At 25.3% G+C, this 15301-nt stretch overlaps 1 protein-coding gene across 1 annotated transcript; it reads right to left on the bottom strand.

Annotated features, from left to right (window-relative positions):
- Positions 1 to 7867: 7867 nt before the first annotated feature.
- Positions 7868 to 8625, bottom strand: LOC101499559 (uncharacterized). Its single transcript, XM_004514019.4, has 2 exons — positions 8238 to 8625; positions 7868 to 8120 (listed from the first exon to the last, which is right to left on the bottom strand). Exons 1-2 carry the CDS (start codon positions 8554 to 8556, stop codon positions 8083 to 8085), a joined length of 357 nt encoding a protein of 118 aa, XP_004514076.1. The 5' UTR covers positions 8557 to 8625; the 3' UTR covers positions 7868 to 8082.
- Positions 8626 to 15301: the final 6676 nt, after the last annotated feature.

The raw sequence follows: 15301 nt of genomic DNA, 5'->3' as shown, positions 1-15301 counted from the left end.
TATTTTAGAATGTTGTCAACAACAATAGGTAAAATATTTGGAGTGACAATAATCTCAATAGGATCAAACTCTAGGTGAGATCTTCATGCTAACCAAACAAGATGTACATCCAGAAGGCTACCACTATGCAATCTCAAAACTACGCTTAAGTTTTGTTCAAACACGGGTATAAGGTTCCACTCATAAGTGTGTGCCTTAGTAAAAGTGTAGGTGTTGAATAAGCATAATTAAATAACTCCATAATATTACCAAATAATATAAATATATACAAAATAAATAAATAAAATAAAAATGATCTACTAGCTTAAAAGAATATTATAATGTCAGCTAATAAATATTAAGAAATAATAAACACATAAAGAAAATGAAAATCACAAACAAATATAGAAAAAGTTAAAAAAACAAAAACAAAAAAAAAATTATGCACAATTAATTTGTTAGGCTTGACTTTCTAAGCATACCAAGTGGAGTCGCCAGTGGCCTAAAATTTCGAGTTTTCCTCGAATTCAATGGAGTCGTCACCAAAATTTATTTTTAAATTAGGGAAAATATTGGGAAACCCTTAAAAAATAGAAAATGGTCTTTCATACCAGATTTTGAGTTTGGGAGTCGATTATGCGTAGGGAAGATATTAGCACCCTACGACATCCGTTAAAATACGGTTACCTACAATTAATTGTGCAAAATTATATCAACTTAAACATATTTATTTCTTTTTATTATTAAGTATGAATATAAATTATTTTTTATAAATGTGATTTTTTGAGATAAAAGCGTGTTAGAAAAGAGTGAAAAAAAAAAGTTTTTATTATTGTGCTTGACAAGAGCGTGATCTTGCTCCTACGTATCTTCCGGTGCGATGAAGAAATCAAAGCTAAGTAGTTCTTGGTAAAAAATGTGGATGTGTTGATTTCTTTTAAATAAATTATATTTTGTTATTTAAAAAATAAGTTAATTTTAACAAACATAAAATAATAAAAATAAATAAATTAAAAACATGCTTGATTTGAATAATTATTTTAAAATATGAGTTTTAAGACGATCGAGTTGTACAACTCGTGTCTCAAAACTCAAGGAGTAAAAAAAAGATATCACATCTAATTTAATACTCTTAAGAATATTTTATTATTATTCGATTTTAAATATTAAATTTCAAAATTGAAAAATAGTACAACTTATATTAATGACTCAAAGATTAGAAAGATGTCACATCTAATTAATTTTTAATAAAAAAATAATAATAAAATAAAAAAAAATTATTTTTTATATTATGAATTGATTAAATTCAAATATATATTTTATTAAAATAAAAAGAATGGATTAGGATAAAAAAAAGTGTTGGACCTACAAAGAAAAAAAAACCACAAATGGACTGTATAAAGAAAATACCCATGACTCAATCTCTTCTCAATAACCAAATCCTAGTTTGTAAAACAGCCATGCGGTGCTGGCTTGAGGAAAACAGACACCAAAGACAAACCGAAAAATCAAGGGTGATGGCGCTTGAAGAAAATACAGAAGAAAGAATTCTAAACTTTTTATACATCAAATTTATAACAACGAAAATAACTTTCTTTTTTTTTCATTCATAACTCAATTTAGAGGTTACATTTGGATAATGACTAGAAAAAAAAAATAGAAAAAAAAAACGAAAATACCTTAGTCATTCCTCTTGTTTGTTTGGATAACGTTGATAAAATTCAATTTATGTTTTAGTGTTTTTTTTTAACAAATTTCTCTCCCAACAGAAAATAAACTCTTTTCACAATTTCGAACTATTTTTTCTCCCTTTTCAAAATTTCAAATTCTATTTATATACTAAAGTAAATTAAAGTGGTAAAACTCAAGTTTTGGACTTTATATGGGTTTGTTGCAAAATTCAGATTTTGATTACACAGGTTATACAAGTAATAACCTTATTAGTCTCATATAAAATGAAACAAATTATTAATGCAAACAATATAAAGAAAGTTTGTAATAGGATGTTAACAAAGTCAAAAACAATATAAAAAAGGTTTGTAATAGGATGTTAACAAAACCAAGCAGTTAAAAGGATGTACAAGTGAAAATCAAGAAGATGAACACGTTTGTGTGGACGTGTTGGCAGGACAAGCGTCTGTTGACATGGATTGGTGTATTGATTTACTAAACTTAAATTAAAAATATTTTATAGGAACAATATAATATATTTAAATTTTTTTATTGAGTTATATTTTCTATAAGTTAGATAACGTTGAATAAATTTTAAATTTAGATCGCATATATATATATATATATATTAATAGATTAGATATATGTATTTACAAACAACATTTTCACGTGGACACTTAGAATTTAACTCACGCCTTTGTGATTATCTTATTAACTATATTAACTTTTATTGATAAAATATATATTTTTTTATAAAAAAAATACCATACAAAAGAAAATACCACATGTTTTTATAGCTATGCACAGTCGTGAATGGCGAGAAAATTATTGACGGACAGAGGGTGTCGTAAATTGTGAAAAACAAAATTGAGAGAGAGAGATAAACTTTTAGTAAAGAACCAATTGCCAACTCATTCACGATATTTTAACAAAAATTGGTTCATTCATTCTATTTCCTCCATTCTACCATGAGTGATGCATTTGTAAAACGAATTTGTCCATGAACGAATGAATGATCATTATCAATTTACAATATATTATTAATTATTATTTTTTCAATTGTATTCTCTAATTAATATCATATTTACAACTTTCAATTTAGTATTTTCCACTTACATTAATGATAACAATGAATGCATTATATTTTAATAATATATTATTAATTATTATTTTTTCAATTATATTCTCTAATTAACATCATATTTACAACTTTCAATTTAATATTTTACACTTACATTAATGATAACGATGAATGCATTAATATTTTAATAATGATATTTTAGTAAAAGTATCATTACATCTATTTTATTTATATATTTTTTTTAATCAATATAAAATGATCAATTTAGACGATCATTAATAATAAAATGTACGGAATACCATTTTCTATAAAAATTGATAAACTTGTTATGTTGATTGGTCTCCAAAACAATAAATGACTAAAATAAGTTCTCCTATTTTAATATTTGATTTGATGGTAATAGTTAAGAAGATACCTCTATAGAAAAAGTTGAAAAAGATAAACACCTAATAAAAAGATAAAATTCGTCTTTAACATCATAATAATATGCTAAATTATTTAAAGATTAATTTTATTTTTTCGTCTTAAACTTTTGTCATTGTTTTAATTTGTAGTTAAATACGTTCAATGGTGATAATTCTCTTCGGAAGTGAAAAAATATAAAATAAAACGAACAAGTTGTATTATATGGCATAAAAGTAGATAAAATAAAATTAACACGAATACTAAATAATATTTTTATTTATTTTTAAATTAATACACTAAGATGAATCATTGTACTCAGATAAATACAACTCAAAAGACGCATGACATGAATAATTTATTCATTAGTAAATAATAAAAAGACTCATTAGTAGATAATTGAGCTTTTGAGTTTAGAAGTACTTTAGATTTTTCATCTACTATCCAATCTGCTTCTTTCTTTTCAGCAGATGTTGAATCAATTGGATCTACTTCTGGTATGAAATCTCCCTTTGTGATGATGCGCCACATTCCAGTGTCCTGTGACTTTAGAAACGACTGTATTTTGCTTTTCCAGAAATAATAATCTGAGCCATCAAAGTATGGTAGTCTCTTTGATGACCCTCCTTCAGCAATGTATTTATCTTTTGACATTATCTTCCTGAATGTCAATTATAAGGAAGGGAGTTTGAATTATAATTGCCCTTTTTTAAAAGTTCCTGTTAAAAACTAAAATGTTTAACTCAAGATTGATCTTGGTTACAAACGAAGAACGTTTTTGGTTAGTGGAAAGAAAACAACAATATTAACTTATCAATATAAAATTGATTATGAGACAAAAAGTAAATAGAGATAAGGAAAAAGAGATCACACAAGGATATGTCATGGTTCACCCAACACGGGTTACGTCTAGTGCTGAAAGAAAAAACATTCTTGGTTTTCACAAAGCTTTCACATATCAATCTTGATCTATTACAAAGTAATGATTTTTGAGATTGTTAGAATCTGGTATGCTCAACTCTTGTTTCAGAATAGATTCTATATTTTCGAACTCAGTGAGAACTGATTCTAATATCTCACTAAGAACATAACTGAAACATAGAATGGTTGAGAAGCTCATGGGGATTCCAGTATGATTGTATGAGTGATGTTTTGCTTGGCACTTTGAGCTCTGATTTGTTCTTCATTGTGAGGCTTTATTTATAGGTTTCAAGAGAGCTTATGACAGCTCATTTGGCCGTTGGAAATAGTCTAGTTGTCATGAATAAGTGAATGGATAAGGTCAACCATAAAGCAAGAATGTTCTTGCTGAAAACAAGAATGTTCTTGTGAACCAAGAACATTCTTCGAATTTGTCTTGGGATAAGTTGGCTTATGTTCAGATCTTGATAGTTGTTCGAAGTGATCACATGTCTTGAATCACGTGTGCAGGTCTGTGTGAAAGTACAACAGTAGTGTCATTTCTAGCCTGGTAGTTTGTACTTAAACTTGCTTAACTTGGAGAATGATCTTGCTTTATGTACTTTGTGAATCAAAGTGTTTTGTCTTCGAATTCTGGAGTAATTCTTGCTTAGATTGATCCTTGTATATTTCTGATGAAGATATGAAATGGATTACAATTCCTGGATCTAATCTTTTATATAGGAATCTGATCAATCTTGTTAATCTGCAAATGTGGAGAACATTCTTCGTTTTCCAGAAATTTGTCAATAACGTTCTTTGTTTCACTGATTTGGCTTTCATTTATTTTAATAAGACCTGGTTTGTAATGCTTGGTACCTATCTGGTTTAACACACTCAAATACACATGTTAAATACCAAAACACTTAGAATCATAATTAGAAGTCTTAATTAACCTTTTCTTTAAGTATCATCAAAACATTAATTTGGGATTTTGTCTCAACACAATCTAGTATAAATATTACCCCTAATATTTATACCAATGAGATGACTTGATATCGCATATCTATGACCTATGAGCTGTGATCATCAGTATACTCACATAATAGTCTCGATATATTATTGTGGTCCCAATTAACAATAATAATTTTACTATGGATACTTTAAGAAAAGCATTCTTAATGTTCAATAAAGTCTCACGATTAAGTCACACTTGATGTTCTATTGAATAAACTATCTATTCTAAGGACTTTATTATATTCTAATATTAATAACATAAAAAATGATGCCTTGTACATGTGCCCTAAATTAGATATATGAATTAAATTCATGATACGAATAATAATCTATGTCAAATAGATTGGTGTTAGGGCTTACTCCAACACCCTCGCCATCGAATGGGGAATAGTCCTCATGATAGTTATGCCCCATACAATTAGGGAGTGAATCCATGTTCGTCGCTAGGATACAACAAGGGGGTTTCTAACTCACTCATATTCAGGATATAAATTTCAACTAGAGATAAATGATATGATAGAATTATGAATTAATTTATCATATTATATTGGTTCATCAAACATTGGATTCAGACATGATATGATAACCTATTCTTATCATGTCTTTTATCTTGTCCATCAAACGGTTATTGATTGAAGATATAGTTTCACATAATTTTAAAATAGATCGTCTAATATTCAAATCAAATCATTACCATTTATCGGCGTTGTGTAAATATTGATATATTAAACAATGTGTTGTGTTTAAATATATTTAATAATTATATATATCGTTTTTGTCCTTAAAGTTAAGAAAGTTGTATTAATAATGTAAAAATTTAGATTTAATTTGTACGTATCAAAGATGTAAATATATTTTACACTGTTAAATAAATATTAAATGTCAGATTTATAAAACAATTTGATTTTTATCATAATTATTTTTAAGTCACGCTTATAGATGTTTGCGATGTGCTGAAGTGTAAAACATTTTACACTGATAAAACATAACAATTAAACTCTAAAAAATTTAGTGTTTGAAAAAAATTAATTTTTAAAAACTAATTTTTAATTAGTAAAAACATCAACCAAAATTTGATCTACTACCCCGTTAAGATTCTTGTGTACAATTAATATTATAATTTTTTATTTATCCTTTAAAATTTTAAAAATTTGATCACTCCAATAATTCAATTTAAACCACGCCACTGCAAACAACTCAAATCTATTTTAATTATAACATCTTTCTCTCTTCTCCCACTTTCTCTTACTCATTTTTCTCTTCACAATTTCTCTTTTGAACTAAACATACACTTACAATGATTTCTAGGATTTGATTCACATCGATTACACCTATTATTGGAGTTGATTATTACAACGTCTAGTCTTGTTTTGATTAGTTTTTTTTTTTTTTTTCTATTAGTTGAAATCTTTATGTTTCCTCAAATTAATTTATGTGAAACCTATATATAGTTTAGTGAATTATATCGAAATTTAAGTGTGTTGCTATAGCTAATACTCCTTGGCTATAGAGTAGTGTTTTATATGGCACGAGAGGCCATTAGCATGAATTGCATGCATGATCACAAAGTCTCATGTTTATGGTTTTTATTATTAATTATAAAGCAGGATAAATTTAACAAATAAAATGATAATTTTATTTTCTTGTCCTTAAAACATAGATATTAATTATTTGATTTTGATATACATTTTTCTATATTGCTTTTTTTATTTAATATTTTTTTATATTGTTGATAAATCAAAAATCACCTTTTATATAATTTTTTAAATAAATTAAATAGATAGTTTATACAGAAAAAAATGAGATGGTTAACACGGGGATGTCACTAAACATAGAGTAAAAATATTTTATAGAGACAAAAATAATATATTTAAATTTTTAAATAAATTTTTTTAAAAAGTTTGATCTCAAAGATCATTAGAGTCAAATAGACTTTCAACTTTAGATTGCATTGATATAGATAGTTACAAATTAGATATATGTATTTACAAATAACGCTTTTATGTTACCACTAAAGTTTAATTTATGTCTTTGTGAATTATGAGTCAATTTTTTATCAACCGAATCAATCATCTTTAATAAAATATATTTGATTTAAAAAACAAAAAAGAATAGACATGTTTGTATGACTATGAGTATTTATGAATGGGGAGGAACGAAATTTCGAGAGAGAAATAAACTCTTAGTAAGAAGCCAATTACACCACCGCTCATTTGCGACATTTAAAGGAAAATTGATTCGTAGGTTCTATTTAATTTTTCCGTTCCACAATGATTAATTTATTTATAAAATTAATTTGTCTCAAAAATAATTATCACTGACAATTTATAATATAGTATAATTACATTTTTTCAATTGTGCCCTCTAAATAATAAAAATATCATTCCCTCTATTTTTTTTATACATTTTTTAATTAATATAGAATGGTAAATTGAATCAATCATTATAAGATGCAGGGAGTACCATTTTCCATAAAGATAAGCTTGTGTTGTTGATTGGTCTCCAAAACAATAAATGCCTAAAATAAATTCTCCAATTTTAATATTTGATTTGATTGTATAGTTAAGAAGATATACCTCTATAGAAAAAGTTGAAAAAGGCATTCATCCTAATAAAAAGATAAAATTTGTCTTTAACATTGTAACTAAATTGTTAGTTATGCGAAATTTAAACACTAATTTTATTTTTTTCGTCTTTAATTTTTATCATTATTCTAATTTGTAGCTAAATATGTTGAACGGTGATTATTCCTTTTGATGGTGAAAAAGTACAAATAAAATAAACAAGTCGTATTGAAGAGCATGAAAGAATAGAAAATAAAATTAACGCAAACATTAAATAATATTTTTTTTAAAGTCAATACACTAAGATGAGTAATTGAACTCGGTAAATACAACTCAAGGACTCATGAATAATTTATTCATTAATAAATAATAAAAAGACGCATAGCTTGTATCATTTATTGATAATTTGATAGAGATAATGGATGTGAAGCTATAACACAAGTTGCATTTATGCGTCGAATGTTGTCATCATGCCTTTGCAGGAGCAGCTTCAGGAATATCATAAGCTGAAATATGACATTTATATTTGACATTATTAGAAAATTTCTGACAACCAAATAAATTTTTTATTATCGACGAAGAATTTTAATAAGTAAGAAATAATAGAAAGAAAAGTAACTTACGTCCACACTTGTCGTTAGGAACATTTTTGGAATCGCAAGTCCTAAAAAGACTAATTGCTTTGTCCATGTCTAATACACGATCCACCATATCAGAAGTGACATACTTGCATAAACATGAAGCATCAAAACCGCTCACTGCTACGCAACAAACTTCTGAGGGTGGAGTTGATTGTCCATCTTTTCTAGCAACGCCTTTACATTCATGTAACATTCCAATCAAGTCACGACCACATTCAAATTGAGCTGAAATTCCTAACATTAAGATGCATGTAGTAACCATTAATGTTGCAAAGATTAAGCTTCTAGTAGTACTTGCCATGGTTATCACAATTAATCTTACTTTTTTCTCAAATATTCAATTTGTTTAATAATAGGATGATGGATTTGTTATGACAATTTAAGCACTAGAGAACAGTTTATATAGAAGAATGATGACGTCAAAAAGATAATTTATCAGTCCAAATTATGACGTCAAAATGTTTGCCATCTTGTACTCTTAATATAAAATAAATAGGCATTTTATCTTTGAATCTCTTAAATTAAAAATATCAATCAACTTAGTCCTCAAAGATTTAATCGAGTGATTTGGATTGGGACATCCAATGTTTTATAAAAAATATGTCTTATAGACTAATTTAGTATTTTAAATGCTTATTAATTTGCCATTTTTTATCTTAAATTATTTATTATTTTATAATATCAATACATTATTAATTATTTTTTATTAATATATTGTTATTTATTGAGTAAATCATCAAATTGTTTCGTAAAATTGTTCCCTTACTAGCAATTTGATCCCTAAAGTCATATTAAAAATTGCAATACAATCATTAAGTTATCATTCTTATTTTCTAGTTCATGATGCATCTCATTGGACATATACCTCTTGGAACAATCTTTAATCTTCATGAATTGGTCCAGATCGTGAAAGTAGTAAATTTCAATGATTTGTCCATCTTGTGTCTCAGTTTGGAGGATAAAATTAAAGAAATTAGTGAGTAAACTTTGAGATATCCATAGAAAAAATTGGGGAAATGAAAATATTGTGAAATTACTTTGGCAAGGAGCATGAAAAGAATTTTCTTCCAAAGTTATTTTTAGATGCAACAACTCTAACAAAAACTTTTCTTTCACAATAACAATTGAGAATCATCGGGTTCAAACTTCAATCCATGGATGAAGAAGAATAAGTTATTTTTTTTGTTTATTTTCTACGATTTGAACACCATGAAAGTGGAAGAAGAATAAATTAGATAAATGAATGTTCTTGAAAGAAGAAGATATGAATCATGGAGGAAGAACATGGATAAATTATTTTAATAGAGATGTTACAGTTGCAATTATAATAGAATTTGTGTTTTCTTTTTTAAACTGAGTTTCAATTTTATTGGCTAATAGTTAGACTCACCACATAAACGGTTAACGTCTACGTCAACCTCATTAACGGACTAAACTAACATAACGACTATATTGTCGAACGTCTTTCAATTAAGATTACTTAAAAAATTTTAATAAGTTGACGTAAACTATACTTTTAAAACTAATTTCATATCTTCCCAAAAAAACACAATTTATCAAAAATATAATTTTTATAATAAAAAATTATAAAAATAATTTTCATTTTTAACCTTTTTTCTAAAATAATTGTCATTTTTAATATAATATTAATTACTTTTTATCTTTTATATCATCTAATTAATATTATATATACAACTCTTAAGTTATTATTTTTCTACTTTACATTTGCGATAATGAAAATCAATCAATAATTAAAAATATTATTTCAAAAAATAATTTTCATTTTTGTTCTTGTTTATCATTTTTTCTTGATATATATGTGAAACGATCAACTTACAAATATTGTGAAATAGAGAGTGGTATTTTTTTTATAATTGCAAACAAAAAAAAATTATTTAGAGGTATGTGAGTTAACAAATCATTAATATTTCTAAACATTTAAAAGACGTCTTATAAAAAAAATGTAACAAAACATATCAAGAGCTGCTCTATATTTTTGGACTAATTTAATACTCCACCTGTTTTATTTTACATGTCTTATTTGTATTTTTTTAATCTCAAATTATTTGTCATTTTATAATACTAATATAACATTAATTAATTTTTTTATTAATATATATTTATTTATTGTATATTTATTTATGATTAAAATAAAATAAAAATTAATTATTTTTTAAAAAACTATACCCAACTCAAATCAGTCAATTAAAATGAGACAAAATAAGTATTAATTAGTAAATTAAATATAAATATGATAAAGATATACGATAAAAAATTATGAGTTTATTTCTTTTTTATATATAATAAAAATCAGGGGTTTATTGAAAATAATGGTCTTTCCTTTCGTCATTTTACTTAACTATAGAGGACCTAATCTCTTAGAAAATGGGAGTATATAAAATATTCTAATAAGATTACTTTAAAAATTTATAAGTTGGCGTAAACTATACTTTTAAAACAAATTTCATATCTCTCCAAAAAAAAAATATAGAATTGATCAAAATTAAAATTTTTATAATGACATATTGTGGATATAGATTTTGCATTTGGCGCACGTCTCCATGTGATATTCGAGAATGAAGCTATTAAGTGAAATAATACAAAAATAAAGATAAGAACTAACAAACAAGAGTAAACTTTTGTCAAAAACAAACAACAGCACACTATACTATTACGCTATCTTCATATACTTTTGTGATAAAAATAAATGCTTACCAATCTTTTTAACCTCTTTTCAGTATTTTTTCCTGATGCCTCATCTTCCTCTGTAAATTGATGATTTTTTTTATATATTATTATATTTTTCTTTGAATTAATTTGTTGCGGCAAACAAACACAATTTGAGATTTTTTATTTAAATATCTTGTTTTTGTTTTTTTATTATGCAAATATTACACGATTGTTCTACTTTTTAAATCTAGTAGGAAGTCGCTTTCCGGACTAGCGACCACCTGAGGAAAATTATTCTCAAATTCAATACAAGGTCGCTTCCCCAAGAGCGGCTACTAGTTTTTTTTTTTCCTTCTCATTTTAATATTTCTTATTAATTATTTAATAAATTAAAATTATTTAAAAAATAAAAATATTAATAATAAAGTAAAATAAAATATATTAATAAATTATATTTTAATTCAATTTTTTAATTATTATTATAATAAATAATTATTATAATTATAATTAAAAATGATTATAATTAAAATGATTAAATTATATTATAAATTTCAAAGAAAATACATTCAAATTGAAGAAAAACATACATCAAAATTTAAACAAATAATAATAATAATAATAATAATTAAAAAAAAAAATTTAAGAAGAGGATGAAACATATCATGTTAGAATCGAGCTTCGTATGATCTTGTGACAATGCAGAATTGTTGCATGTATGGAACACATTCAATTTACCAATCATCCACAGTTCACTCTTTTTGTGTTTTGATACTCTACATCTAAACAAATAATTTGGACTTGAACAATAAATAACATACCTTTCTAAATCTGATTTTTGTACCATAAAATTCAGTGATTGTTTTAAATAGTAACGTTTGATTGCATGTAGGCATTCATCTTTGTTTTGAAACTTCATTCAAACTGCAAGAGTTCCATCTACTGGGACTTCGTTAATGAACAAGTGATCAAATTCACTTGATTGCTCTTGAGTATCTAAATTGATGCTCTTCAGGTGAAATGGTGGATCGAAGTCAGATAGGATATGTTGATCTTCTGCTTCCATATCTTTGTCAACATTAATGTCATCGTCAGAATTACGAGATGATTCATCGAAGTATGTTTCATCATCTTCTTAAATATTTTTTTTTAATTATTATTATTATCTATTTAAATTTTGATGTATTTTTTCTTCAATTTTAATATATTTTCTTTGAAATTTATAATATAATTTAATGATTTTTAATTATAATAATAATAATTAAAAAATTAAATTATAATTTATTAAAACAAACTAATAGCAGGTCGCTCCCTGGCGAAGCGACCTTGTAGTGGGTTTGAAAAATATTTTCTTTAGATGGTCGCTAGCTTAGGAAGCAACTTCCTACTGAATTTAAAATGTAAAGCAATCGCGTAATATTTTTTTAAATGGTGACAATTGCGTATTAAAAAAAACAGGATATTGCAATAAAAAAATCCACACAATTTGTGATTTTTTTAAATTTTTATTGTAATTTTAAATTATAAATTGAACAATTTAATTCTCTTAGTTGAATTATATAAAAAAAAATCACGTTTTTCATCTACCTAACCTGTACTTGATTTTTTTATAAAATGTAATTGTTCCTTCAAACAAAATTAACAACTAATAGCTAAAACAAGACAAAACATTGCATTTCAAAAAGACAATACAGTAGTTAAAAAAATGTAAAATAACATAAAAGAAAATTCTTAATTAAGAATAAATTTTATCAATTAATTAAGTATTTTAAAAATAGTAATTTAAAATTTACTTTTCTAAAGATAAAAAAAGTTATTTTTGATTAATTGAAATTTATCAATGTGATATATATTTTTATTTATTTTAAATTAAAATAAATAAAAAAGTAATTTAACTATAAATATAATTTTTAAAAATTATATTATTTTTTAAAAATGTAAAATTATAATAAATAAATTATTTATTAATCTGATATTTTTATTTATTTATTTAGCTAGTTTGTTTATTTTAAACTATTTATTTTAAAATATTATTTATTAAAATTATTTTAAAACTTAAGTAATATAAATTTTTATCTATATTATTTTAAAATTTTAAAATTATTGATATTTATTTATAATTAATAAATTATAAAGGGTAAAGAAAAGGTTTAGTTGCAATAATAAGGGAAAATTCGAAGAAAAATTATAAGCTATTTGAATACTATAAGCTATAAGATTCATAATTGACTGTTATGAAAAAGGTCTTATAGTTTATAAGCTATAGCTTCGTTCCTTTGTGTTACCAAAAGATTCATTGTTTCTCTCAATTTGGAGTTGAATTACCTCTTAAATAAATTAACGACTCCAAGAAACATATATTAGTAATTCTTCTAACATCATCTAACTCTTGAATTTTAAATAGTCTATAAGCAAATTTATATTCATTTATTGTAAAAAGCAAACAATACACTCTCTGATGTATATTTTCCTACTTTTTTTAAAATAATGAAAATTTGTCTAACCATTGAACCGACATAGATATTGAGTAAAGATTCAAAAATCTAATCGAAATTGAACCGATAACAATAATTTTTTTTTTTTAATTTTCTAAAGCGCTATTATATGTAGATTTGTCATAGCACTTCTTTAAAGAAAAGATATGTAGCTTATTATAAAGTCTTTAATAGTCGTTTCTTTAACTGTTGTCACATACATCATTATCCTTGGTATGACAATATGATATCATTTGTTAATAATAAAAATGAAGATATTATCAAAATCACACCCAAAAGGAAAAAGCAAATGTTGGAGCACTGATATTTTTTTGAAAATAAAAGCTTCCTTACAATTTCTTGATAAAAGATGGAGAGTGATGTAGTGAGTGATTTAAACTATTGCTTGCAATGGAAAGAACTCAGAAAGGATGAAGTATATTGAATGAATGGACTTAGTTTTTATTACAATGGCTATGTTATTTATACATAGTTTTGATCACATTCATTCTAACTAACTTTTAACAAATTAACTAATTAATCAAGTGGTTAATTAGTAAGTGATTGTAAGATTTATGGGTCACATATGTAATTAATTAATAAAGTGTGTTAGGGTCATTATATAATTAGCCAATAAACTAGGGGTCAAATAATATATAATAGTTTATGGCTAAAGAGTATAATAGTTATGAAAATTAATAGTGTAGATACCAGGCAGTTTCTAATTTAATGAGGGGCTGAATTGGAAATACTGCAATTTGGGATATAACTAATAATAGTTATATATAGGGGTAATGGTCCCCAAGGCAAACACAATAAGACTATTCAGTTTCAAAACCCTAAAGGAGAAAACTCTCTGGTTCTCTCTATCCCCATCAAGAGAGCAAGGTCTTCAGGGTGTTTTGCTGAGGAAGATCACCCAACCCATTGGCTCTATCATCATAGATTTCATCAATGGCAATTCCCACAGGTACGCTTCCGCCTTTGGTCATTCATCATGTAATTGACATGGATTATTAACAACTGGTATCAGAGCCTACCATGTTTAATTCATGATGAAATTCGGTTATTGTCTTTGTTTAGGATTTAATTTGGGAATTTTGATATATATATATTATGGAATCCATATTTTTAACGTGTTTGAAAAATTAGGGTTTGTAATTTGGAAATTTTGATATATATATTATGGAATCCATATTATTTTGTTTCCGGTTATATTTTTTTTTTGTAATGGTTTGAAGTTGAACACACTGTGATTTTTAAAACCTATTGTCGTTAATAATCTTTGCATGATACAATGCGCTGACATGATCCCTATTTGGTGTGGTGTGATGGTTACACATATCCTTGGGGATTAGTTGTTACTCTTTCTGTTTTGTTCCCTTTCGCATACAAGAATTTGCAAATGCAGAAGGGCAAAGATGTGTATCTTGTGTTATTATATTGAATTCTGTTTTAGTTTTATTAACATTTGTTTGAACTCCGTTAGTGAAAGCGACATGAATTTTTTTTGAGAACCTTGTTAATAAATATTGATGAAACTTCGTGCCTTTTTGCATTATTATCCTCTAATAATGTACTTCATAAGAGAAATAAATTACATATTATTTTTGTTTATACTAATCATCGATTGAACTTCAAATATCTTCGAGTACTAACATTATGTACTGGCTGAGTACTAACATTGCAAAATGTTCTTCAGTACAATTTTTAACGTGTTTGTTATTTTAATTTCATGGCTAAATTAATTAGCTTCTCGTCTAATTTTTTTTTTTTGATAAAACAATAATTATCAAATACTAATGAAATAAAGTTTATATTAGTGAAAAATAATTTTTTTTAATATTGTTTTATTTGGATATAAATATTTTTTTTTATTTTTAATATTGTTTTATTTGGATATAA

The sequence above is a fragment of the Cicer arietinum genome, chromosome 3 (genome assembly GCF_000331145.2).
Source record: "Cicer arietinum cultivar CDC Frontier isolate Library 1 chromosome 3, Cicar.CDCFrontier_v2.0, whole genome shotgun sequence".
Taxonomy (NCBI): Eukaryota; Viridiplantae; Streptophyta; class Magnoliopsida; order Fabales; family Fabaceae; genus Cicer; species Cicer arietinum.
This window is presented reverse-complemented; position numbering and strand designations above follow the sequence as displayed.